Source organism: Colobus angolensis, unplaced genomic scaffold (genome assembly GCF_000951035.1).
Source record: "Colobus angolensis palliatus isolate OR3802 unplaced genomic scaffold, Cang.pa_1.0 Scaffold140, whole genome shotgun sequence".
Classification (NCBI taxonomy): domain Eukaryota; kingdom Metazoa; phylum Chordata; class Mammalia; order Primates; family Cercopithecidae; genus Colobus; species Colobus angolensis.
Genome location: NW_012114489.1, coordinates 5,912,823 through 5,939,818, shown reverse-complemented (window position 1 = coordinate 5,939,818; position 26,996 = coordinate 5,912,823). Strand labels below are relative to the sequence as shown.

Sequence of the window (26,996 nt, the reverse complement as noted above, 5' to 3'; positions counted from 1 at the left end):
GAGCTAGGGGTGGATGGGCCCTATGAAATGAGGCCCACAGGCAGTCCCCAAATGGTGTTCAATTCTCGTTTTCTCCATTATTTATTACATCTGGATTTAGTACATTGACCCCAGGTTCCTTGTTTTCATTGCCCAGAGACACAGTGCAGTAGTGAGAAGAGAAGCGAATTAAGAGACACAAGTCAGCTTAGTCAAGGAGGAGAGGGAACAATGTGGACTCTAGACCGATTCAGAATAGGGGTCTAGTCCCAGTATTATCACTTACAAGTCAGGGAAACTCGGGAAAACTGCAGAGTTCTATGAGCCTCTTCATCTGTGAATCTGGTTTGATAAACAGTCCTCTTGCTCCCTGGCTCACGTATTTGGCTTTGCAGTGTACCCTATTGTAAAGTAGGAATGTTGGGCCAGGCGCGGTGGCTCACACCTGTAATCCCAGCACTTTGGGAGGCTGAGGCGGGCAGACCACGAGGTCAGGAGATCGAGACCATCCTGGCTAACACGGTGAAACCCCATCTCTACTAAAAATACAAAAAAAAAAAAAGAAAAAGAAAAAAGAAAAAAATTAGCCGGGTGTGGTGGCGGGCACCTGTAGCCCCAGCTACTTGGGAGGCCGAGGCAGGAGAATGGCGTGAACCCAGGAGGCAGAGCTTGCAGTGAGCCGAAATCGTGCCACTGCACTCCAGCCTGGGTGACAGAGTGAGACGCCATCTCAAAAAGAAAAAAAAAAGTAGGAATGTTGGAATGTATCTACTTTATGCAAGGCATCTGGCACATTACCTTATATTGGGTTTTAATAAATTACAGTTATTATTATATTTATATTGACCCCCAAATCTACCAATTTTCCCTCTTTTTGTTTGCTTTGCTTTGTTTTATCCAGGAATTGTCAGATAATTTGCAGCCCACTAGCATACAGCACAACAAATCAGCCAAAATGTTGCTTAAACTAAGTTTTGCACTATATAACTTTTTTGAGGACATGTTATTCATTGTTGGTATGGAGGAGTCTTATCCAGTTTGATGCAACTCAGAGCTCTTAGAAATTGTGTCAAGGTCTACCTCAGTCTCTCCCTTCCAACTGCCCTTCGCTCCAAACCACATGTATTTGCAATTATTTCACCCCCCAAAAATCTAGTTTTAGTTTATAGTTTGCCAAATTATATACAAGATAACCTAGTTGAAATGCCCATTTAATGGATGGGCTGTCCCTCTCCCAAATCACTGCAGATTGCCAGCACAGTGGCTTCTGAGCTTCTTATATGAGTATCACCATTATTCCTGAGACACTCCCTTGTGGTAATAGGTGTAAATCACATTTTCGTGCACCTTGTTAAATCATCTTTTTGTGCACGGTGTTCACCCACACTGAGGTAAGCATACAGGACGTCTTCCATTTGTGCACTAGGTGGAGATTTCTCTCTGGTTTATTTGTGACCTAAAGGTGACTACTAAAAGCAATTTTCCATTCCAGCCTTCTCAAGTCTGAGACACACCATCTGAGGTGTTGGCCTCTGCCCACCACTCCCAGATGAGTTGTGGCTCATCTGACCCACAACTCAGCTTAATTTAAAATTATGTCACATTGAAGGACTTGCAGTTTCCCAACCCCAACCCTTTGCCACAGGGCATTTACACGCAGCTGCTCATCTGAAACCCCAAAGTCCTCACACCTTCTTTTGACTTCTCCTTTTGGTTAGATTGTCTTACTGCTATGGATGGAATTACCGTGCCCCCCAAAAATTCACATGTTGAACCCTAAATCCCCAATGTGATGGTATTTGGAGGTGGAGCCTTGGGGAGGTAATTAGGTTATGAGGGTGGAACCTTCATGAATTGAATTAGTGCTTCTGTAAGGGGATGAAGAGACCACAGCTTTCTCTACCATGTGAGGATACAAGGAGAAGATTGTTAAGCATTGAGAGAGCCTTTACTGAGAACCTGACCTGGAAACTCGGTCTCAGACTTCCAACTACCAGAACTATGGGAAATAAATGTTTGATCTTTAAGCCACCCAATCTATAATTTGTGATAGCAATCTGAACTAAGCCATTCACCGTCTTTCTTTCATGTTAGCTACTCCAATTCTTTTCATTTCTATGGGTATAGATGATTCTTGTTCACCTTAGCATTGCAAATACTAACACAAGCCATCCAGAGTAGATGCTCAGTTATTATTTGGGGAAAAAAATAAACCCCTGAGACAGAGGTCTAATTTATTATGATTTAATTTCTCCTACATTCTTGAATAAACTAAATATATTCAGGTATGTATATACAAATGGATTGTACAAAAAAAAACAAAACAAAAAAACAGACTAAAAGTGGTAACTGAAACCAACAATTTACAGTCTTTTATTTTTTCTCCACTTTTGATCCCAACTATTACAATTCTGTGTCCTTTCACATTTCAAAAAAACAAACAAACAAACAAAAAAAAACCAAATTTACTGTCATAATATCTTGTTTCAAACAAGTAAAATGGAATGTTTCTAGTTTGTTTCACAAAATAATAAAACTCTTACTCTTACATTCACAGCAATGTTTAAGTAATGTCATTCATAAACTTAGTTTCTAAAGTTACTCAAACCTTCTGATAATAGGAACAATATTTTGAAAAAACTATCCAGGAACTTATTACAGAACAAGAAAACAAACATGTTATACACTGTGTTGCCTCCAATCCCACCCTGACCTTCTACAGCTTAGAATGTGGACTTTTCCTTTCAACCACAAGGCAAAGAATGCCTTGAGTTCTACTAGGGGTGGGAGAATCTGCTAAATATGGCCTGGGAACGTGCATTGACCACAGCCCTAATGCGAGCCCTCGCTGCAAGTCTGGCTTGAGCTCGCTCTTCCTCATCTTTCAAAGCCTCTTCATACCAGGTTGGGAAGGCACTGGGGACAGTATCGTGGATCTTCGCTAAAAACTCTAGGACATTCATCTTGGTGGTTTCTACATGAGCTCGTGGACCCCATAGAAACTGATAGCGTGGAGGATCACTGTTGGGCACTTGCTGATACTGCAGGTAATTTTCTCTCACAAAATCTTGGGTGATGATCTTGGGCTCCCCAAAAATGAAGTGCCTCCTCCCCTCATATAACCCCATCACATTCAATACTTGCCAGATTTGTTCCTCAGTGGCACAATTACCATTTGTGAAGATCACACCCAGGATAGTCATCAGCAGGCCCGTCCGGGGCACACGTCTGTCATCACTCAACTTTGCATCATAGGTTGGTACCAGTTTGTTGATGAGGAAATAGATGTGCCTATCTGGATCCACTTCCTTCAAGTCAAGTCCAAAGACCATCTCCAGGTGATCTGAAACTTTCCGTAGGATCTCACTGAAGTATCTCCTGGGAATTTGGACTATATCCCTCAGCATAGCTGCCTTTATAATAAGCTCTTTCATTTGATACTTGTACAGAAGGTAATGCACCAAAATAAACACCGTCTCATCTACAGGGCTTCTGGTCATGTGCTCATTGGCAGCCAGGGCCTGTGAGAATCTTGGCCTTTCCTCCGTTTGGTTGTTGGTGCTTTCATTAGATCTTAAATATGAAACAGCTGCAGCAGTAGTAGTGGTGGATGTGGCTCTCTGAGGCCCGTGGGGATTGCTGGTTGTCTTGGGAGCAGTTGAGCTCTGGATGGCACTACTGAAATGAGCAGAGGAAGAGGAAGAAAATTCTATTCCCACTCTTGCAGTGGCTTGAGCATCCATCAGAGGCTCTGGCTCTTCTCGAGCCTGACGGCGTTTCTCACGGGCACGAAGCTTACTCTTTTGACCCCGAGGCATGATGACTTTAGACACAGTAGTAGACAGTTAGACAGGTGAGCTCTGTGACCTAGAGGAAAGAGGATGAGATGATTGGGTCACTTCAACTGGGAGACACCTCCGTGACTTTATTGAAGGCCGCCTCAGCAGTTTTCCTTGAAGTCACTGCTCTAGGAATCCTATAATGCCCCTATTCCCTGATCTGCTTGTTCCCTAGGAACCCTGTGGAATTAACTAAGGTATGACTTAGGTTGTCACTACTTGCCAGATATGCCTGGGACTTACTGGGATTTAGAGAAGTGGCTCTGTTCTGGGGCAGGAGGTCTTTCTCTCAGTTCACATTAAGGATCATTATCTCACTTCTGTTATGACCTGGGGTCCCTCTGATCTACTACTTTGATGCTGACCCCTCACTTCTGTGATCCCAGAAGATGAATTCAGGGAAACCTCATCTGACCACACCTGCCTGGAGACACAGAGACAGATGAAAGCACAGGCCAAGCTCTGTGGGACTCTCTATCCTGGGGTAATTAGTGTTCTCAGTCCTCACTTAGTGATTTCACCTTTGCTTTTGCTAAGGCCTGGGACTCCTCCCTCTGCTGACCTTAGAGCGATCTCCTCTGAGCAAAGCCTTCATATCCTTGAAAGCCCTAATGAGAATATTTGGCAGACCACAGCCTAATATATCTGATCCAGGTTCACTCAGGTGTGAAGGTCTGAATAGGGCTCTGTGACCCCCTACTGTTCTGGGGTGGGTAGTTCTTTCAGTCCTTGCTTAGTGTCCACACACAGACTTCCAGAAGACTATGGGTCTCTTCCCTCTAATGCCACCAAACTGCCCCTCTCAGACTAAAGACCTCATGTCCCTGACCACCCTCCCACCTAGCCCCTCACAAGTATAATGTGAGGGAGGGCCTTGCCCAAAGCCTCTCTGGGCTGACAGCAGGGGTGGGGCTTTGTGAAGCTCCCTTTGTTAGGGGTGGGTGGTTCCCTGAGACCTCACTCAATATTCTCACTTTAACCCCTAACAGGGTCTGGGAATCATCCTGCTACTGACTTGACATCACTCTGCTCCCATTCCAAGGCATTCACTTTCCTGAGATACCAGAGGCAGAAGTCAGGGTTCCTTGCATCAATCTACCTTCATTCACCTTAGCTTTTCAGGACTGAGCATGGCCAGGGCTCTGTGAGAAACCTCTGTGCTCAGGGCTTCGGAGGTCTGCTCAGACCTCATTCAGGGTCTTCCCCTTCACTCCTATTAGAGCCTGGGAACTCGCCCTCTGCTGGTCTGAAGCCCGCACCCTGGTCCAATATCCTCACTGGCTCAGTCTCCTCGGGGGGCATTTAGAAGGTACTCAGAGGTCGCTACATCCCACGATTCCTGTCTTTGTTCTATCAGAGCTGAAAGTAGGGGAATAACTCTCTGGGAGCCCCTCTAGTCTGGGGTGGGTGGTCCCCTCACACCTAACACCGGCTCTTTACCTTAATTCTAGGCAGAGCTCAAAGCTCCTCCCTCGAATGACGTGAGTGATGCTACCCGCCCTCACCCCAACACTTCCCTCAAACACCACAGGAGAAAGTCCGTGTGACTCAGGTCCTTCCGCCCCCATCTGGGGCCTTCCCAAGGTTGACCGCAAGGGCTGGAATTTGCGAGGCCCCTCTGTTCTGAAAACCTGGCGGAAAGGGGGAAGCCCTTTATTGCCGTTCTTTCAGGGTCTTTGCCTTTATTCCTGTTAGGGCCTGGGAACTCTCCCTCTGCTGGTCTGAAGCCCACCCTCTAGTCCAATACCCTCACCCGCCCAGTCTCCTCAGTCAGACACCCTCACCCGCGCAGTCTCCTCAGTCAGACACCCTCACCCGCGCAGTCTCCTCAGTCAGACACCCTCACCCGCGCAGTCTCCTCAGGGACTATTTAAAAGGTATTCGGGGGTCGCTACATCAGAGATTCCTGTCTGGGCTCTATCGGAGCTGAAAGCAGGGGCGGAATTCTCTCAGAGCCCCTTTAGTCTGGAGTGAGTGGTGCCCTACACCTAACTCAGGGTCCTTACTTAATTTCAGCCACAGTCTGGAACTCCTCCCTCAGGCGACTGGACACCAGCGCTCTCAGACGCTTTCACTTCCTGCGACCTCACCGCCGGATATCGGGGTGCAAACACTTCCGGGAAAGATTATTTGGGGGTTTCCGGGGCTGGCACTGGGGCTAGGCCCTGTGGGGTTGATAACTGTTCTGTGTTGCGCAGTTCCCTTACAACTCACGTAGGGGCTTTTTAGTGACTCCAGGCCAGGTCGCCTTCTGGTTACCAAGTTAACCAGCCTTAAAACCAGCGTCTTACTCACATCACCCTCGTTTCCAGAAGGCTAAGTGAAGGGGTTCCTGAGCCTCACAGCCATACCAGAGCCTCCCAGAACTGACAGCAGAAGCCAGCCACTGTGCTGTCAGTCTGTTTTCAGAGGGCAGTTTCCTCAGAAATATACACAGAATCCTCGCCTTTACTTCTGTTAGGTTTAGGATTCCTCCTTCTACTGGCCTGGATCTGACACAGCGATCCACGGTTTTCACTTCACAGTTTTAGATTTTATTACATTTACTACAGATCAGGGACTTTCTTCTTTGTTTTGTTTTGTTTTGAGACGGAGTCTCGCTGTGTCATCCAGGCTGGGCGCAGTGGCGTGATCTCGGCTCACCGCAACCTCCTCCTCCAGGGTTCAAGTGATTTTCCCGCCTCAGCCTGCCGAGTGGCTGGGATTACAGGCAGGCGCCAGCACGCCCGGCCAATTTTTGTATTTTTGTAGATATGGGGTTTCACCATGTTGGCCTGGCCAGTCTCGAGCTCCTGACCTCAGGGGATCTGCCCACCTCCGCTTCCCAAGGTGCTAGTATTACAGGTGTGAGTCACCTTGCCTGGCCCAGGTGATGACATTTTGAGAGTGGCTGGTACAGAAAGTATTTGTTTGTTTTCCATTTATTCAGGTTGGGGTAATTACAATAATAAAGAGATATCTTTGTGTCTCACATATACTTGTCACCCTCAGTGAATTTAACATCATTTACACTGCTTCTCCATTCACCCTGGAAATGTTTGCATAGCAGATCAGCCCCCTATACCACTTGGTATCTGGTGGGAAAAGGCCACCAAACACAGCTGAAGGATATATTTCTTCTGGTGTAAAAAGAAGGCAGGAAAAGTGAGAGGCAATCTGAGCTAGGGATAATATGTGGATCCTTTTTCAAGACATGTCCACATTCAACCTTTTACTTATAGAGGCAGTGAAGTCTCAGAGAACTCCCCCTCCAGTTTCTTTTTCCTTGCAGTGACACACTCTGTGCCACTACTTATTGGTACTACTCGCCCTGTTTTAACTGTCTAATCGCCAATCCCACCCACTTGTACAGCTTCCCATCCACTTGTAGCAGGGTTGAGAGCTGCCTTGATGACTGATAAGAGATTGTAGCTTCCCTTACAAGATACAATCTTTCTTATTCTCACTGGAAGGGGTGCACTGAACCACCATAGTAGTGAAGAGAGCTTTCCTAGAATCAATTAATATAATCACTAGGTGATGCAAGGGAGTAAGTCATACCCTGCCTGAGAAGTGGGAAGGGGAAAGTCTAATAGAGCATGCCTCTTGGCCTTTCATCCAGCAGATCTGCCCACTCAGATCACCCTACAATTTCATGCTGGTAATGATTCAGAGATTGCCAAGCCTATTCATAAAAGTTGTCCAACACACCACCAGTTGCCTCACCTTCACTCCTTCTGGTCCCATTGCTATCCCATGCTGAACTCTGGATACAGATCCCTGACCACTCCCTACCCTGAGTTCTCTGGACTTGGTTTAGCTTGTGATCTCTCTCATGGGTTCTGGAAATTGTTCTAGTTCCCGGTTTTCTTGATGTTCTTCACTAACTGAGGTTTTTCTGTCAGGGCACATTTTCTGAACCCTGGTCATACTAACCAAGTTATTTCTTCTCAAAGTGAAGACAAATGTTTTCTTGACATATGAGAATTTTAAAGCAAATGCCCAGAGAAATCTCAGTGCTCAAGACATCACTACCGATGTCTCACTTGGGATGAGGGATTAAGTTCATTTTCTGTTCAATCTACTTAGAAAATGGAAATTAAAATTGAAATAGCAGTGAAACAATACAACTTGGCTAAACATTTACCCCAAGTTTAAAATTTATCAAATAAAACACCCGTGAGAGTATACAACATTTTTGGAATGAAAGTTTAGTAGTATTCAAAAAAATTGACAATCACATTCTTTACACTTTAACTGAATTTATACTTTTCTACATCTTTCCTGTAATAAAACATCTACATTTACCCAAGAAGTCATGTTCAGTAATGTTTATTTCAATCTTATTAGTCATAGCAATAAATGGAAAACACCTTATACATCCATCAGTAGAAGAATTGTTAATTATGATACATATGTCCTTTGAAATTCTTGGTAGTAGCTTAGACAGTGAGGTGGATCTATACGTGCTCTCATGGAAAGTTCCTGCATCCATTTTATTTAGTGACAAATGCAACAGGTACAACAAAATGTACATCAGTATATATACATGTTAAAAGTTCACAATGTATTTTCCTACCACATGTATGTAAGAAAAAAGCCTAGAATATACATAAAAATAAAAGAGTCAAGGTTTTTAATGGTGGTTACTTCTGGTAGGGAATAGATTTTGGAGGAACAGAGTAAGGGAGCAGAATTGTGATTTATCCATAGTGTTAGAATTTTCTTAAGCATCAAGAATATTTGAGTAATTAATATATTTGAGTAAAACTAACAACGGAAATAGGAACTGTGCAATATTCTAATAGTCACTGCTAGTGGATGTAATGGAAGAAGCCTGAAATTCTAAAGTCTTAGCACAACAAAAGTTAATTTTCACACGCATAAAATCTGATGTGAGTTAACAGGGTGTCTTCACTGTCAGAGGACCCAGGAATCCAGGCTACTTCCATCACGTGGCACCACATTTCATCATGAGAGCTCCACGTTTGCTGCTGAATAGAACAGAAAGCATAGAACTGACATATTGACTCTCAAATGCCTTGGCCTGAAAATGACAAACATAGCTTCTGTTTATATTTCAGTGGCCCTAACAACAAATGGACTGGGGAATACAGTCTCCCCATGTGCCCAGAAAGGACAGCAAAACAAGTGGATGGAAACTTGGAGTCTCTTCCACAATCTATTACCTATTAGATGCTCAATAAAAAGCAAATACGAAACTTTGTTTTGACAACAATCTCTATTCTTGGAAAAGTTTCTAAGAAGGCCAAAATTGCCTTGCAATTTGGGAAATTTTTCTAGTGTGTACCATGTGACAGTTATTTTCAAATGTAGGATCACACCAATTTTCTAAAGAGCCATGAAAATCTCAGCAAGGATGATCCTTTGTCTCTCATCACTAAATAGTACCTTTCTCTACTGACCTTTGCAATAATCTCAAACTATGGAGGATGTTATTCTTCCTTTTAGTGCATGGTCTAAATAATACCTTGGGAGTTTCTGCTACCACCTGATTAACACACCTAAACACTTGTGCAGTGTGTCTTTACACACACTGAAAAGTAGGATTTTCCCCTGGGGCAGATAGAAACAAAAGTCAGGAGAATTATGGTGAATTAATTTTATTCTTTTCTTATCAAAGCACTGCCAAAGACACATTGTCTACATCAATAGTAGGCTGAATAATTGCTCCACAAAGATGGTTATACCCTTATCCTTGAAAAATGAATGTGCTTTGTTATATGACCAAAGGCACTTTGCAGAAGCATTAAGGTTATGTAACTGAACTTAAAATAAAAATATTACACTAGGTTATTCAGGTAAGTCTGATATCATGACATGAGAATTCACAAGCAGAGAACTTTCTCTGGCTGGAGGCAGAAGAGAGATGCAGCAGGGGGGAAGTTAGAGAGATTACAAGTGCGAGAAGAATTCAACCTACAAGTGTTGACTCAAAATGTATGAGCCCACATTCAAGGACTGGAGAGAGGCCTGCCAGCTCCAGCTGACGGTCAGCTAGGAAACAGGACCTCAATCTTATTACCACAAAGAACTGGATTCTGTCAACAACCTGAATGAATTCAGAAGAAGAATCTTCTCAGAGTCTCATAAGAAGACTGCCAGCTGAAAGTTTGATTTGAACCTTGTGAAAATTTGAGCACAGAATCTAGCAGAACCATTCCATCCTTCACATGTACAGAAATGCAGACAATAAACCCTACAAAGATAATAAACGTGTGCTGTTGTAAACCACTACATTTGTGGTAATTTGTTACAGCTACCATAGAAAACTATTACAACTTTCTGGAAAGACTACAGAATTTGTAAGAATTCACTCTCTTCAGATGGTTGCTACACAGTTATTTCCTTGGTCTTTCTTCATTGAACACCTAGGAGGGAAGCTTTGAGTTTTGGCGCTTAGTTGAGCTCATTCATCAGTGTATAGATTCAGTAGCAACACTCAAAAAGTCACCAGATTAAAACCTCTTCTTTTTCTAATCTCACCTGCTTTCTAAAACCTCTTCTCTACTTCAGGATTATAGCTCTGCTTCAGGATAAAGTATCAGTTGATTCTATCACAAATCAAACTCTCCTCACCAGCAGATTTGAAAGCACTTTGAGTGTGGTGGAGGCACCCAGGTTTGAATAGGTGTCTAAGCTTCACTATTTGAAGTGAACAATTACATAGAATGGGCTGTTGCTGTTAGGGGGAATCCAAGGTGAGGGGTGGGGCTTCTAGGGAGTTGGAAGTCTCTATGTCCAGGAGAAGGTAGGTAAGTCTGGGCTGTCTATTCCTCTGGAGCAAGTGCAGGCTCCAGAGAAGGACACAGTAAAGCTGGCCAGCAGGTCAGTTCCAGTTCAGACAGAACGGCACAGTGGGGAAGACCCAGGGGAAGGGCACAGTAATGTGGGAAAGTGCTGGACTGAATCCATGTGAAGGGACCAGGGCAGAGTCAGCTCCAGAACAATCTGGGCTAAAGGTGGGAGGACTCCAGGCCAATGAACCCCACAGACAGTCCCAGATTGTGTCTCATTCTCATTCTACCTTCCATTTTAGGGCCTGCTTTTAGTGCTTTGGCAACAGGGTCTTTCTTTTCTTTGTCTGAGAGACATTGTGGAGTAGTGAGAAGTGAAATGAATTAATAGGCCTAAGATCTGCTTCAGGCTGAGAGGAGTGGAATAGTGTGGGCTGTAGAGGAATTCAGACCAGGAGGTCTCAACTCAGCCTTGTCACTTATATGTGAACTTGAAAATTCTATGAGCCTCAAGTTCTTTGTGAAGTGGGCTTGATGAAGTCATTTTGTTCTTTGGCTAGCATATACCTTGTGAAGTCTGACTTTTAGAATGTAAGTTATCTGTGTAGGGCAGCTGGCACAGTGTTAGTGTGTACTGGGTTTTTGATAACTAACAGTTGTTTCTATTATGTTTTAGATTGCTAACACTACCAACCTTCCCCTCTTGGAAATTTTTAATTTATTTTTCATCCTGGAGATGTTAATATGCAGCCCTCTAGGACATGGAAAACCAAATCAATCAAAATGCTTCTTACCAAGAGAACGTTACTTACTTGATAAAAAACTTTTTGAGAATATACATTTTTTATATTGTGTGTTGGCAGAATCTTCCCCAGCTAGATGCAGCTCAACTAGATGCTCCTAGAAAATGTGTCAAGGACTTCCTCATTCACTCCCATCAAAACACCTATCCCTTGCTTTGAGTTTGCCAAATTACACTCAAGATAACCTAGTCTAAACACCCTATTAATGGAATGGACTCTGCCATGATATGAATGTGTCTCCCAAAAAAGCAAGTGTTAGACACTTAATCCCCAATCCAACAGTATCATGAGGTAGGGCCTGATGAGAAGTAATCAGGCTGTGAGAGATCTGCCCTTATAAATGGATTAATACCTTTATCACAAGAGTGGGTTTGTTTCAAAAAGTATGTTTGGTCCCTTTTTCTCTCGCTTTCCCTTTCTTACTACCTCACTTTCTGCCATGGGATGGCCCAGCAAGACATCCCTCCCTTGATGCCACCAAACGCCTTGATCTTGGAACTTCCCAGCCTCCACTACTGTGAAAAAAATTATTTTCCTTAAAAGTAACCCAGTCTCTGGCATTCTATTATAGCAACACAAAATAAAATAACACAGGCTCTGTCTTTCCCAGGCCAGAGCAAAGAGTGCCAGTAAAGTGGCTTCTGAGCATCCCATGTTAAGACAGTATTTTTCTCAGAAACTCGCTGGAGATGATGTGCATAGAACACATGGTTTGTGATCAATTGCACTGGAGTTAGGAAAGCACAGGAAACCTTTCATTCCTGCCCCAGGTGAAGATTTCTTTCTGGTTTATCCATGAGCCCAAGCAACTGCTATAATTACTTGTCCATTCCAGACCTTAGTCTTTCAACCCTGAACATGTCTTCAGAGAGGATGGCCACTGCTCACCACTCTCAGAGCCTCATCTGACCAACCAAGCACAGTGGCTCACACCTGTAATCCCAGCACTTTGGGAGGCAGAGGCAGGGAGATTGCTTTAGTCCAGGAGTTGGAGAAAAACCTGGGCCACATGGCGAAACCCTATCTCTACTAAAAATGTAAAACATTAACCAGGCACAATGGCGTGCACGTGTAGTCTCAGCTACTCAGGAGGCTGAGGTAGGAGAATCACCTGAGCCCAGGAAGTTGAGGCTGCAGTGAGTTGTGATCCCATCACTGCACTTCAGCCTGGGTGACAAGAGTGAGGAAAAAAAAAAAAACACACAACTGATTCACACTGAAAGACTTTCAATTTCCCAAACCTCCAATCCCACTTGCCTTAAGATATTTACATTTGATGCTCTCATCTAGATAACCCTCCCCCTACATTCTCACTTTCTTTGACTTGTCCTTTAGGTCTTAGTAGGTATCTCACCATATTCCTTATGTAATATCTACCCCTAGATTCTAAAATCCAGTGGGCACAGGTAGATCTTCCTTATCCTGACATCCTAGCACAAGGCCTTCCAAAGAGCAGATGCTCAATTAATGTTTGAGGAATAAATGAACCAGTGGGCAAAAGGCCTAATTTATTACAATGTAATTATATATTCTTGAATAATGTAAGCATATCCTGGCATATATATCTTAATTTTACATAACAACAGAATAAAAGTCAATAGGGAATGTAATAATTAGCCATCTTTTACTCTTTTCTCTATTTTTCTTTTCTTTGTTTTTGAGATGGAGTCTCACTCTGTCACCCAGGCTGGAGTGCAGTGTCGTGATCTCAGCTCACTGCAAGCTCCGCCTCCCGGGTTCACGTCATTTTCCTGCCTCAGCCTCCTGAGTAGATGGGACTATAGGAGCCCGCCACCACGCCTGGCTAATTTTTTGTATTTTTAGTAGAGACAGGGTTTCACTGTGTTAGCCAAGATGGTCTCGATCTCCTGACCTCATGATCTGCCTGCCTCGGCTTCCCAAAGTGCTGGGATTACAGGTGTGAGCCACCACACCTGGCCCTCCTTTCTCTATTTCTTGATCCCATTTATTACACTCCTAAATTATTTCACATTGAATTAGGAAATGCCCAATTTACTACCATATCATGTTTTGATCACTAAATAAATGGAGAGTTTCCCAAATTGACTTATAAAGCAATACATCGCTTACTCTTAATCTCACATACAGAAAAATTTGAGCAATGTCATTCACAAACTTAGATACTGAAGCTACTTTAACCATCTATTAAAGGAACATCATCTTTAAAAAATTCCAAGTCATCACATAGAACATTAACACAAACATGTTATTCACCTTGTTGTCTCCAGTCCCACCCTGACCTCCCCCAGCTCAGAATGTGGATTTCTTTTCAAACACAAAGTGAAGAATCTGCCTCAGACTTTACTGCAGTTGGGAGGAGTTGCTGGACTTAACCTTGGAACGTGCACCGGCCATGGTACTAATGCGAGCCTTGGCTGCAACTCTGGCTCTGGCTCTCTCTTCCTCATCTTGCAAAGCCTCTGTATACCAGGTTGATAATTCACTGGGAACTGTATTATTTACCTTGGCCAAAAACTCAAGAACTTTCATCTTGCTGGTTTCGGCATGGGCTCTTGGGCCCCATAGGAATTGATAGCGTGGAGGATCACTGTTGGGCACTTGCTGGTACTCCAGGTAATTTTCTTTCACCAAATCTTTGGTAAGGAACTTCCTGGGCTCCCCAAAAATGAAGTGCTCAATTCCATCATATAATCCCATCATATTAAACACTTTCCAGACTTCCTCCTCAGCAGCACAATTACCCTTTGTGAAGATAATACCCAGCACAGTCATCAGCAGGCCAGTCTTGGGCACGCTTGTTTCATCACTCAGTCTTGCATCACAGTCTAGATCTAATTTGTTGATCAGGACATAGATGTGCTTATTAGGCTCCACTTCCTTCAGGTCAAGACCAAAGATCAGCTCCAGGTGCTCAGAAGCTCTCCTCAGGATTACGGGGAACTGGCTCTTGCACATATGGGTTACATTTCTCAGCATATCTGTCTTTGTAATGGGCTCTTTCATTTGGTACTTGTACAGCAAGTAATGCACCAACATAATTACTTTCTCATCTACAGGGCCTCTGAGAAAGTTATCAGTGGCTGCTAGATCTTGTGTGCATCTTGGCCTTTCTTCCATTTGGTCGTTGACTCCTTCGGTATGTCTTGTGTGTGAAGCAGCTGTAGCAGATGGGCTGATGGATAGGGCTTCCCAAAGTCCATGGGGATTGTTGGCTGTCCCATCAAGTGAACTCTGGGAAACATCCTTCAAACAAGAAGAGGGGGAGGGGGGATATTCTTCCTCCTCTTCTAAAATGGCCAGAGCATCCATCAAATCTTCCAGCCCTCCTTGGGCCTGACGGCGTTTTTCCCTGGCACGGAGTTTACTCTTCTGACCTCGAGGCATGATGACTTCGTTCAGGTGCAGCAGCCAAAAGGGCAGGTGATCCCGTGACCTGGAGGAGAGAAGATGAAATGGGATGTGCCCATTCAGCAGAGAGATACAATTTTAGCTTTATTGATGGCCACCTCTGCAAGTTTTCTTGGTGTATTACTCAAGGAAAAACAAGGCCCCTATTCTTTGATTTCCCTGCCCCCTGAGTATTCTGTGAAATAACTAGGGTATGTTTTAGGTTGCCACTTGCCAGACCTGCCTGGGGTTTACTGGGTGATGACAGCCAGGCCTGGCAGGTCCAGGCTTTGTGGAGGCCCCTTTGTTCTTGGGTAGGGACTCTTTTCTCAGTTCACATTCAGAACTGTCCTCTTGATTACTGGCAGGTTCGGGGATCCCTCTACTTGACTGACCCCTCATTTCAGTCCCCTCATTTCCCTGCTACCCTGGTAGAGAAACTGAAAGAGAAACTCATCTGACCACACCTGCCTGAGGACATCTAGGATGACTACAACAGAAAAACTCTGAGGGACCTTCTGTATTCTGAGATCCTTAGTGTTCTCATTCTTCACTCAGGGTTTTCACCTTGGCTTCTACTAGGGCCTGGAACTTCACCCTGTGATGACCTGAGACCTATCCCCTCAGAGCAAGGCCCTCAGATCTCTGAGTTACGAAAGGATAAAGTCAGCCTAACATATCTACCCCACAGTCCCTCAGGGTTGACAGCACAGATGGAACTCTGTGCTGTCCCCTTTTGATCTGGGGTGGATGGCTCCCTCAGAACTCTGGATTCTTTTTAGTCTTCTTAGGGCTTGGGACTCCTCCTCTGCTGACCAGAAGCTGGCACTCTGGTCCAGTGCCCTCCTCTCCCTGAGTTCTCACCAGAATTCAGAGGGTGCTTCATCAGGCCCTGTCCTGGACCTGTCATGAATCCATGGGGCCCCAGTCTTTTGGAGTGGAAGTCCCCCTCAAACTTCACTCAAGATCCTTGTATTCCCTTTTGGCAAGGCCTGGAAATAGCTCCTCTGACAACCTAAACCTCTTCACTTCTTTGAGAAAGCAGTAATGGAATTCAGAAATTGTCACAATAGCTACTCCCACCTGGGGCCTCCCTGGGCTGAGAGCAGGGGCAGACTCTGTTATGAACCCCTCTCTTTTGTGGTGGGTGGTTCCTTCTGATCTCACTCAGTTTCCTCACCTTTACTTCTGTTGGGGCCTGGGACTCTTCCATCTGCTGGCCTGAGGCCGTAACCTTGGTCCAATGCTGTCCTCTCCTTGAATTTCCAACGAGGGAATTCAGAGGGTGCTATATAAGAGGTTTTTTTGCCCAAGGTTGTCTACCACTAACAGCAAGAGCATGGCTATTACCCTTACACCTCACAAAGGGTTTTTATCTTAACTCCTAGGAGGGCCTGGGACTCCTCCTTCTGCTGATTTAACACCTCCTTCTGGCACCAGTTTTTTAACTTCCCTAAAACTCCAGAGGTGGAACTCAGAGAATGTTATATCTGGCCACTCCATTCATGGGCTTCTCAGGCCTGACAGCAGGAGCCTAGATGTTGTGGGGCCCTTCTGATCTGGTGTGAATAGTTGCCTCAAATATTAGGGTCTTCACCATCACTATTGGAAGGTCTGGAACCCTGCTCTCTACTGGTCTGATGCCAAAGCGTGGTTCAATGCTGTCACCTCCCAGGATCCTGGGAATTCAAAGGGCACTACATCAGAGGATCCCTGTCCAGGGCCTCCCAGGGCTTACACAGGGCTGGGATTCTGTTGGCCCTTCTCTCTTCTGGTATAAATAGTGTCCTCAGATCTCACTTAAGGTCGTTAACTTAACTCCTGACAGGACCTGGAAATCTCTGGAACTCTCTTTTCTGCTGATTTGAGGCTACCCTGCCCAGACTAATGCCTTCATTCTTCTGAGAAGTTAGAGTCAGAAGTTGGGGAAGCCAATTCTAGCCACCCCCATATGGGACCTAAGAGAGCAGGGGTGCAGCTCTTAGAAGTAAGGGGGTGGCTTGTGTTTTGTGGGAATGGGGAATTCTGACAGAAGTTGCATAGTGGTCTTTCATTGACTCCGGGGGGCCTAGGACTCCTCCTCCTCCTGATCTGAGTTATTTGGCTTTAAAAAAAAAAGCCTTGTCCCCAACCACCTCACCCCACAGTCCTATATCCCTGGACTACAGAGGGTGAACTGAGGAGGCTTCTGGGCCTAACATTGAGGCATTGGCTTAGAAACGTTAACAGCAGGGGTGGTCGAGCAGTCTGTTATGGAGTGGGTGACTCTTTCAAAACTTCATCAGGGTCTTCATTTTTATTCCTTTTAGAGTCTGGGACTCCTCCCTCTGTGGATCTGAGAATGACACCTGGCCCAATGCCCCTTTCTCACAGTGAGAAGTGATGTAAATTTTACTACAGATCATCTGATAACTTTGCAAATGGCTAGTGCAGAATCACCTTTATAAAAATTTTCAGTTGATTCGAATCAAGTCAGGGTTATAACAGTAATGAAGATAGAGATTTGGACTCAACCTATACTTGTTACCTGTAGTCAATTCAATAAGGAACTGCAGCATCTACAATGGTTCTCCATCTACTCTGGAAATACTTGCCTTGAAAACCAGCACCCTACTACAGTGTTTGGTGGCAACAAAGGCCACCAGACACAGCAACAAAAAATCCACTCTCTGTTCTGCAAAGAAGTCAGTGATGGTAGGAAGTATTTGGAGCTGGGGATAATATCTGGATCCTTTTTTAAAGACATATGCACACTCAGCCTTTTAGTTACAGAGTCAGTGAGGTAGTTAGTCTCAGGAAATCCCTCCTCCAATTCCCCCCTCCTTGAATCTACACTACAAGTGGTACTTGAAGTACCACTACTCATTGGTACTACTTGCCCTGTTTTAACTGTCATTAATCATCAATCACATCCATTTGCACAGCTGCAACCTCAGTGGTGGGAGGGCCACATACTCAAGGGGCCACATACCCAAGGGCCACATACACTCTTTCTTATCAGGCATCAAGACAACTCTCAACCCTGCTACACTGGAAAGGGTGCAATGAACCACCAGAGTAGTGAAGAGATGTAGCTCTCCCAGAATCAATTAATATTATAACTGGGTGATGCATGGGAGCAAGCCACACTCTGCCTGAGCAGTGGGAAGGGAAGACTCTAGCAGAGCATGCCTCTGGACAGCTCAGCCTACAACTTCATGCTGGTAATGATGATTCAGAGATTGCCAAGCCTATTCAGAAAAGTTGTCCAAGACACCACCAGTTTCCTCACCTTTACTCCTTCTGGTCCCATTGCTACCCCATGGCTGAACTCTGGATACAGATCCCTGACTACCTCATGCCCTGAATTCTCTGGACTTTATTCAGCTTATGATCTCTTTTGTGGATTCTGGAAATTGTTCTAGTGCCTGGTTTTCTTAATGTCCTTTACTAATTGAGGTTTTCTTGTTAAGGTACATTTCCTAGAACCTTGTCATTCCGAGTAAATCCTTTCTTCTCAAAGTAAAAAGAAATGTGTTATTGAAATATCAAAATTCTAAGGCATATCGTGGAGCAATATGTAAACAGTTATCCTTAGGTGCATATTGTGGAGCAATATGTAAACAGTTATCAATGTATATTTAAAACTCACAATGACCAGGCACGGTGGCTCCCAACTGTACTCCTAGCTACTTGAAAGGCTGAGGCGGGAGGATTGCTTGAGTTCAGGACTTCTAGGCTGTACTGAGTTATGATCACACCACTGTACTCCAGTCTGGGCAACAGAGCGAGGCACCGTCTCTAAAAAAAAAATAAATAAGTAAATAAAAATTAAGAAGAAAAAAGAGCAAACAAAACAAACAAAAAAACCCTCACAGTGTATTTTTGTTGCACATGTATATAAGAAAAAGCCTATAATACATTTAAAAATACTACATGCAGGATTTAAAAAATGTGGTTACATTTGAGGAGGGATTGAATTTTGGAGGGACATAGTAATGAAGTGAAATTTTGATTTATCCGTATTAGAATTTTTGGCAACAAGAATACATGCACTATTTTCTTGGTAGTTAAAATATTTAATCAATAATAACAATGGAATTAGTAGTTGTGTATTACACAGAAAAAGTATGTATGAGATGCAATGGGAAAAGGCTGAAATCTGAATGGCTTAACACACTAAAAGTTTATCTCTTATGCAAATAAATTTTGACATGAATTAATAGGGGTTTTTTGTTGTCAGGTGTCCCAGGGATCCATGCTGCTTCTATACTGTGGCTCCATATCTCAGCATGGAAGAGAAATCATGGAGGTGGCACACTGGCTCTCAAACACTTTGATCTGAAAGGGAAAAGCATGCTATTATTCATATTTCAGTGTGAAGGGGGGGTAGTCACATGACCTTTCCAAACTACAAGTGGACTGGCAATGTAATCTCCATATGAACCAAGGATGGAAAGCAAGACACAAAGTGGATGAGCACTTGCAGTCTGTCCAATTAACTATTACAATAGTACATGCTCAATAAAAGCTACTAATATAAATCTGTTACGACAACAGCCTTCTTAAGTCTTGGAGGAGTTTCTGAGAATATCAAATATCTTTGCTAAACAACATTTCCTAGTGTCTATATGTGACAGGTAATTTCAAATCCAGAATCACACTAATTTTCAAAACAATCCTGTAAATCTCAGCAAGGAGGGTTCACCCCGCTGCACTCAATAACACCTTTCTGCACTGACCTTTTCAATGACCTCTATGATCTCAAGAGACTGAAAAATTTCTTCTTTCTTTTGATGAAAACATAACTTGTGAGTCTCTGCTACCCACCACCTGATGAACATGTACACCTAAGCACATGTACAGGTGCCCTTAGGTGCAATGAAAAACCAGGATTTTCCCTTGGGGCAGATACAGACAAGAATCAAGAGAATGATAGCGAATTATGTTTTTTCTTTTCTTATCAAAGCTGGCATGTCTGCCAGAGAGACATATTCTACCTCTGTGGGAGACTGAATAATTGCTCCACGAAGCTTCACGTATCCTCATTCCCGAAACCCATGAATATGTTATGTTACATGGCCAAAGGCACTTTGCAAATATAATTAAAATTATGAAACCAACCTGAAAATAGGGAGATTACACTGGATTGCCTACATGGGCCAAATCTAATTATATGAGCCCTTACAAGCAGAGATGTTTCTCCATCTGAAGGCAGAGAGAGAAGTTAGAGAAATTCCAAGAATGAGACAGGTTCAATGTCCCAAGTCTGACTCAAAAGTAGAGGCCCACATGCAAAGACCAGAGACAGGCCTGGAGAAAATATAGCAGCTCCAACTGATAGCCAGAAAGAAGACTTACTCCTCACTCTTCTTACAACCACAAAGAACTGGGTTCCTAATAGAATGACCTGAATAAGCCTGAAATGGGATTCTTCACAGTGTGTCCCAATAAGACACACTTATTATCAGGCTTTGACAGCTTGATTTGGGCCTGTGTAACCCCGAGCAAAGAAACCAGCAGAACCAACCCATACTTCTCACCTACAGAAGGGTGTTATAATCAATATGTTATTTAAAGTGTCTTACTGTATGGCATTTGTTATGTCAGCACAGAAATCTACTATATGCTCCTAGTATACCAGGATTTATAGGAATCCAATTTCTGGACATGGTTGATACACAGTCATTTCCTAGGTCTTTCCTTATCCACCACTTGAGACAGAGGCTTTGATACTTTACCATTCAGTTAAGTTCACTTATTAGTGTATGGATTCAGTGCTAGTCTCAAATAAGTCACCAGATTACATTCTCCTCTCTAACTTCATCTGCTTTCTAAACCTCCTCTCTAACTTCAGAGTTATCTTTCTGACTTGACTCACAGGTAGACTCGGAAAAAATCTTGAGTGTGGCGAAATTACCCAGAGCAGATGAGTAGGCATGTAGTGTTCACTGCCAAAGTAAACAATTACATGGAAGGGGCTGTTATCAGAGAAGTTCCAAGTGAGCAATGTGACAAAACAGAGGACATCTGCAGGGAGTTGGAATGCTCTGAGTCAGGAGAAAGGAAGGAAGGTTATTCTGGGCTTCCTTTCCCATAGGGAGCAGGGTGCAGCCTTCATGGAAGGAAGCAGGGAAGAGCTGGACAGCAGGTAAGGATCCAGATTTGGGCACAAGGACTCACAGGGGCTGACTCAAGGAAAGAACAGTGTAATTTGGGAAGTGCTGGATCTGGTCCCATGTGCCAGCACCTGGGCAAAATCAGCTCCCAAAGAACCCTGGAGCTAGGGGTGGATGGGCCCTACGAAAATGAGGCCCACAGGCAGTCCCCAAATGGTGTTCAATTCTCATTTTCTCCATTATTTATTATATCTGGATTTAGTACACTGGCCCCAGGTTCCTTCTTTTTATTGCCTAGAGAGACGGTGCAGTAGTGAGAAGAGAAATGAATTAAAAGACAGAACATCTGCTTCATGCAGGAAGGAGTGGAACAATGTGGGTTCTAAACAAATTCAGACTATGGTTCTAATTTTGACACTTATGAACCACATAAAGTCAGGAAAATTGCAAAGCTCTATGAGGCTCAGGCTTTACGTGAAGTGATCGTGATAAGCCTTGCCTTGTAGGATTTCTGGGTTATATGCAATGTATGAAAACTCCAGGCACAGTGCCTAGAATTTATTGCATATTTAATAACTAGCATTTGTTACTATTATTAGTTTGACCCCAGGTCCTATTAAAATCTCTGTGATTGTTTTTAAAGCAACAGATGTCTGAAAATATGCAGCATTCTATGATACAGCACACAAATCAGCCAAAAATGCCGCTTAGCAAGTAAAACTCAGTTATTTACTATGCAAATATGAGGATTTCTTATTTATTGCGGGTGTGGGGTAGTCCTCCACAGTTGGATTCAATTTAAGACTCCTATAATTTATGTCAAAGACTAATTCCTTCCATCCCTTCAACTATCCTTCCATCCAAACCACCCCTATTTTCATTTCTTTCACTCATATCAAAAATCTAGCCCTCACTTGAGTTTGCCAAATGATACTAAAGACAACCTAATAAAAATGCCCTTTTAGGAACAACACACACCAGGTCCTGTTGGGGTGTGAGGGGCAGGAAGAGGGAACCTAGATGATGGGTCAATAGGTGCAGCAAACCACCATGGCACACGTGTACCTATGTAACAAACCTGCACATTCTGCACATGTATCCAGGAACCTAAAGTACAATTTTTTTAAAAAGCCCTTTTAATTAAGTGAGTTTAGTGGGCTTTGTTTCCCCAGGCCAGAGCAAATAATGACACACAATGGCTTTTGAGCACATTCATGTCAAGTAATATCACTCTTGTTTCTCAGAAGGTCCCTGGAGCTGATGTGCATAAAACATAGTTTGTGGACTGTGCCCAACTGCACTGGAAAAACGACACTGGAAAAGGATGCAAGACCTTCCATTCCCGTCTTACAATTACTTCTGGTTTATCTATTACCTCAAAATAACTGCTAAAAGCAGTTCTTCATTCCAGGCATTAGTCTTTTTGAGGATCTGGCCCCTGCTCACTACTCCCACAGCCTCAACCAACCCACCATCCAGACTAACAAAATTGACTGACACTGAAGGGTTTGCAGTTTCCTAAGGCCCCAAACCCACTTGCCTCAGGATACTTTCACTTGACTGCTCTGATCTGGATCTTCCCACCTTCTCTTATTCATCCTTTACTTAGGGTATATCTCACCATCTTCCTTACATGACAGCTGCTCTTAGACTCTAAAATTCAGTGCGCGCGCTTGGGTCTTATTTATCCTGACATTCCCAGTACCAGCATGGTGCCTTCCCTCCAAAGAACAAATGCCCAAGTAATGTTTGAGAAATAAGTGAGCCAGTGTGCAAGAAGTCAGTTTTATTATGATGTAGCTTCTCCTACATTATTGAATAAACTAATAATATCTAAGTATCTATCTCTTAATTTTACAGAACAGACTAAACATAAGGGAATGCAAGCATTTATCATCTTTTACATTTTCCCTCTATTTCTTCATTCCAACTATTTTACTGCTTTTTAAAAAAATATTTCCAAGGAAATTACTAATCCACTACTATGTTATCTTGTTGGAGATCACTAAATAGGATGGAACTTTTCCTGTTTTTTTTTCTATAAAATAGTAAAACTCTACTCTAAAACCTCACAAATATCAATAAATGTATGACTTATTATCACTAATAATCTTGGATTCTTAAGCTACTTTAACCTTCTATTAAAACGAACAACGTTTAAACAAATATCCAAGTTACCCAGAACATGTTATGTACTGTGTTATAACGAGACACAGCCAACCCTCCACTAGTGAAACACTGACTGTCCTCTTCAAAAACACAGTAAAGCATTTTCCTCAGCCTTCACTTGGGGCAGGCAAGGCTGCTGGACATGGCCTTGGAATGCGCACTGGCCATGGCAGCAGTACAGGTCCTGGCTGCAATTCTGGCTTGGGATCTCTCTTCCACATTTTTCAAAGCCTCTTCATAATGGAATGGGAGGGCACTGGGGACTGTACTATGGATCTTGGCCAAAAACTCTAGGACTTTCATTTTGCTGGTTTCAGCAAAAGCTCGTGGACCCCACAGGAATTCATAGCTTGGAGAACTGCTGTTGGGCACTTCCCGATACTCCAGCTACTGCTCTTGCACTAAATCTTTGGTGAGGAGGTTCCTGGGCTCTCCACAGATGAAGTGCTCCTGCCTCTAGTATACCCCCATCATATTTAGCACCTTCCAGACTTCCTCTTCAGGGGCACAATTCCCCTGGCTGAAGATTACACTCAGGATGGTCATCAGCAGGCCAGTCTTGGGCAAACTTCTGTTAGGATTCAGTCTTGTATCATGGCCTAATTCTAATTTGTTGACAAGGACATAGACGCTCTTGTTGGGATCCACTTCTTTCACGTCAAGGCCAAAGACCAACTCCAGGTGATCAGAAGCTCTCCTCAGCATCTCAGGGAAGTGGCTCTTGTACGTCTGGATTACATTTTTCAGCGTATTTGCCTTTGTAACAGGCTCTTGCATTTGATACTTGTACAGCAGGTAATGCATTAACACAGCAATCTTCTTATCTATAGGGCCTCTGGGCCACTGCCCAGTGGTAGCCTGGGCCTGTGAGGCATTTGACCTTTCCTCAACTTGGCTGTCGATGCCTTCATTAGATGCTGTGCATGAAACAGCTGCAGCAGTGGTGGTGGCTAGAGCTCTCCCAGGCTCTTGCTCATTGCTGGGTGTTTTGACAGCAGATGACCTCTCAGGACTATCTTTGAAATGAGGAGATGAAGTGAGGGACTCTTCTTCCTCTGCTACAGTGACTTGAGCACCTTCCACATCCTTGGGCTCTTCTCGAGCCTGGCAGCATTTCTCATGGGCACAGAGCTTACTTTTCTGACCCTGAGCCATGATGACTCTGCTCAGAGATAAGTAGTAGTGTGAGACAGATGGCAGGTGATGAAGTGACCTCAAGGAAAGATGGTGTGATCCTCCAGCAGGAAGATATCACTTTGACTTTATGGAAGTTGTTTCTGTAGGTTTCTTTGAGAGCACGGTTCAAGGATCCTATGAGGCTACTCTTCTCTGATGGGCCCTTCCCCTGAGGAATCAGTGGAAGTAACTAGACTGAAGCCTGCCAGTCTTACTTGCATCTTACTGGGACTGATACAGTGACTGGCAGGTCCAGACTCTATGGAGCTTCCTTTTTTTCTGGGGTAGATGATGTTTCTTTCAGTTCACATTCAGGGCCATTACCTTGACTTCTGGCAGGACCTGTTATCTCACTGCTTAACTGTTTTGATGCTGACTCCCTCATTTCAAAGCGCTCACATCCTTGACTCCCCAGACAAGGAACTGAGGAGGAATCTCATGTGACCACATTTGCTGCAAATCTGGCATATGTCCTATTAATACTATTTCATAATAATAATAATACACATATTGTACAGGACATTGTAGAATGGCAGCAATGTAGAGATCGGTGAGACCCTCTTTATCTTGAGGTAATTAGTTTTCAGTCTCACTCAGTCTTTACTTTTGCTTCTTGGAGGGTCTGATTGCCCTCCTTTTGCTTACCTGAAACCTACCCCGTCCAAGCAAGGCCTTCACATCCCTGACACTCCTGATAAAGATATTAGGGAGGCCTCAGATGTATCTTCCCCAGGGACCCCCCTATCAGGAATGACAGCAATCTTAGGGCTCTATGAATCCTCTTTTCTTCTGGAAATTCAGGTTCCTCCTAATGACTCCTCACCTTGACAGCCTCATACCTTCCCCTCTGAGGACTTGAGGCCTATACCAATCAGAGAAAGGCCCTCTTTCACCTGATATCCCAGAGTATGCAGTTGGAGGGAGGGGGTGGGGTGCATTCAGAACGACAAATCTGCCCAGGGCTTCACAAGGCTGACCACAGAGGCAGTGCCTAGCCCCATCAGTCCTCACTTTGACTTCTATAAGGGCCTGAGTCACCTCCCTCTAATGACCTGCCACCGACTGCCCTGTCAAATCTATGTCCTCATCATCCTGTGACCACTAAGGATAAAATGAGGGATACCTTAGCCTGAGAGTCATGCTGAAAGGCTACCAAGGCTCATAGTAGTGGTATTCTGTTGGGTCCCCTTTGTACTGGGGAAGAAAGTCCCCTCAGTCTTTGCTCCGGGTTCTAAACTAAACTCCTGGTTACCCCCGAAGACTCCTCCCACTGCTGACCTGAATGTGCTAGCCTTAGTTTGTACCCTTCCCCAGGACCACCACCAGAATATAAAGCGAGGGGTCACGGGGGCCTTACAGCCACGCCAGGGATCTCCCAGAACTTACAGGAAGGGCAGGATTCTGTAAGGCCGCCGTATTTATGGGAAGCTAGCTTCCCCCACAGCCCACACTGGGGCATTTCATTAACACGTGGCAGAGCATAGGACTCCTTCCCCTGCTGCCCGAGGCAGACACCGTGGTCCAATACCTTCACCTCCCTGAGAGGTTAAAGGTGGAAATTCCAGCTACTCCTACTTAGGATCACCCAGGCCTGAGAGCAGAGGCTGAGTTCTGTGGGCACCCGTCCGCTATGGCAGAAAGGGAGTTTTACGGAACTCACCCTTTATTGACTCCTGGAGGGTTCTAAGACCCTAATCTCGGGTGGCTTGATACCAACACCTTAGTCCAATGCTATCACTTCCCTGACTCTCCAGAAGAATAATGCAGAGTGCGGTACCTAAGAGGATCCCTGCCCGGGGCTTTTGCGGCTTAAGGCCGAGGCCGGACGGCATGGCGTTCTTTCTTTTGTGGTAGGGGGTCCCCTCAAACGTTATTCAATGTCTTTGCCTTACCTACTGGCAGGACCTGGATGCCTTCCTCTGCTGACCAGATACCAACCGCCTCGATGCAAGGCCTCACCTCCCACAGACGGCAGAAGCGGAAGTGTGTATGACATCCGGGCATCCTGCCCACGGCCCAAAGGGCTGCCAGCAAGGGCGGCCTGGTGTGGCTTTCTGTGGCGCAACTTTCTGTGGCGCCCCCTTTGTTATGGAGTAGTAGTAATATTAAGTCCTCCTCTCGGAAGTAAATCCATATTTTCACTCCTGGTTCATTCATTAAAGGCTCCTCAGGGAAATAATCACCCTTTATTGACTCCTGGAGGGTTCTAAGACCCCAATCTCGGGTGGCTTGATGCCAACACCTTAGTCCAATGCTATCACTTCCCTGACTCTCCAGAAAAATAATGCAGAGTGCGGTACCTAAGAGGATCCCTGCCCGGGGCTTTTGCGGCTTAAGGCCGAGGCCGGACGGCATGGCGTTCTTTCTTTTGCGGTAGGAGGTCCCCTCAAATGTTATTCAATGACTTTGCCTTACCTCCTCGCAGGACCTGGATGCCTTCCTCTGCTGACCAGATGCCAATCGCCGCACTGCAAGACCTCACCTCCCACGGACGGCAGAAGAGGAAGTGTACGTGACATCCAGGCATCCTGCCCACGGCCCGCAGGGCTGCCAGCAAGGGCGGTGTGGCGTGTGTTTTCTGTGGCGCCCTCTTTGTTATGGAGTAGTAGTAATATTAAGTCCTCCTCTCGGAAGTAGATTCGTATTTTCGTTCCTAGTTCATTGACTAAAAGCTCCTTAGGGAAAAAACCACCAAACAAGCTCTGGACAGTTCCGCAACATAAACCCTTACGGACAATGGGTTTGCGTACCAGCGTTGACGGGAGAAGAGAGGCTGCAGCAAAAAGGTAGGGTGCCCAAGACAGATTCTGAGATGTCAGAGTAAGT

At 44.4% G+C, this 26,996-nt stretch overlaps 2 protein-coding genes and 1 pseudogene across 3 annotated transcripts; all 3 read right to left on the bottom strand.

The window, feature by feature from the left end:
* Positions 1-2,756: 2,756 nt before the first annotated feature.
* Positions 2,757-3,797, bottom strand: LOC105506878 (melanoma-associated antigen B10-like). Its single transcript, XM_011935158.1, has one exon. It carries the CDS (start codon positions 3,795-3,797, stop codon positions 2,757-2,759), a length of 1,041 nt encoding a protein of 346 aa, XP_011790548.1.
* A 9,220-nt stretch (positions 3,798-13,017) lies between these two features.
* LOC105506864 (melanoma-associated antigen B10) lies at positions 13,018-26,663 on the bottom strand. 2 transcript variants are annotated; one of them, XM_011935149.1, is made up of 3 exons: positions 26,063-26,107; positions 18,359-18,507; positions 13,018-14,773 (listed from the first exon to the last, which is right to left on the bottom strand). In XM_011935149.1, exon 3 carries the CDS (start codon positions 14,722-14,724, stop codon positions 13,681-13,683), a length of 1,044 nt encoding a protein of 347 aa, XP_011790539.1. In that variant the 5' UTR covers positions 14,725-14,773; positions 18,359-18,507; positions 26,063-26,107; the 3' UTR covers positions 13,018-13,680. The 2 variants fall into 2 exon arrangements, with proteins under 2 accessions (XP_011790539.1, XP_011790540.1); XM_011935150.1 differs by lacking the exon at positions 26,063-26,107 and adding an exon at positions 26,586-26,663 and having other exon boundaries at positions 13,383-14,773.
* Positions 23,109-24,504, bottom strand: LOC105506877 (annotated as a pseudogene).
* Positions 26,664-26,996: the final 333 nt, after the last annotated feature.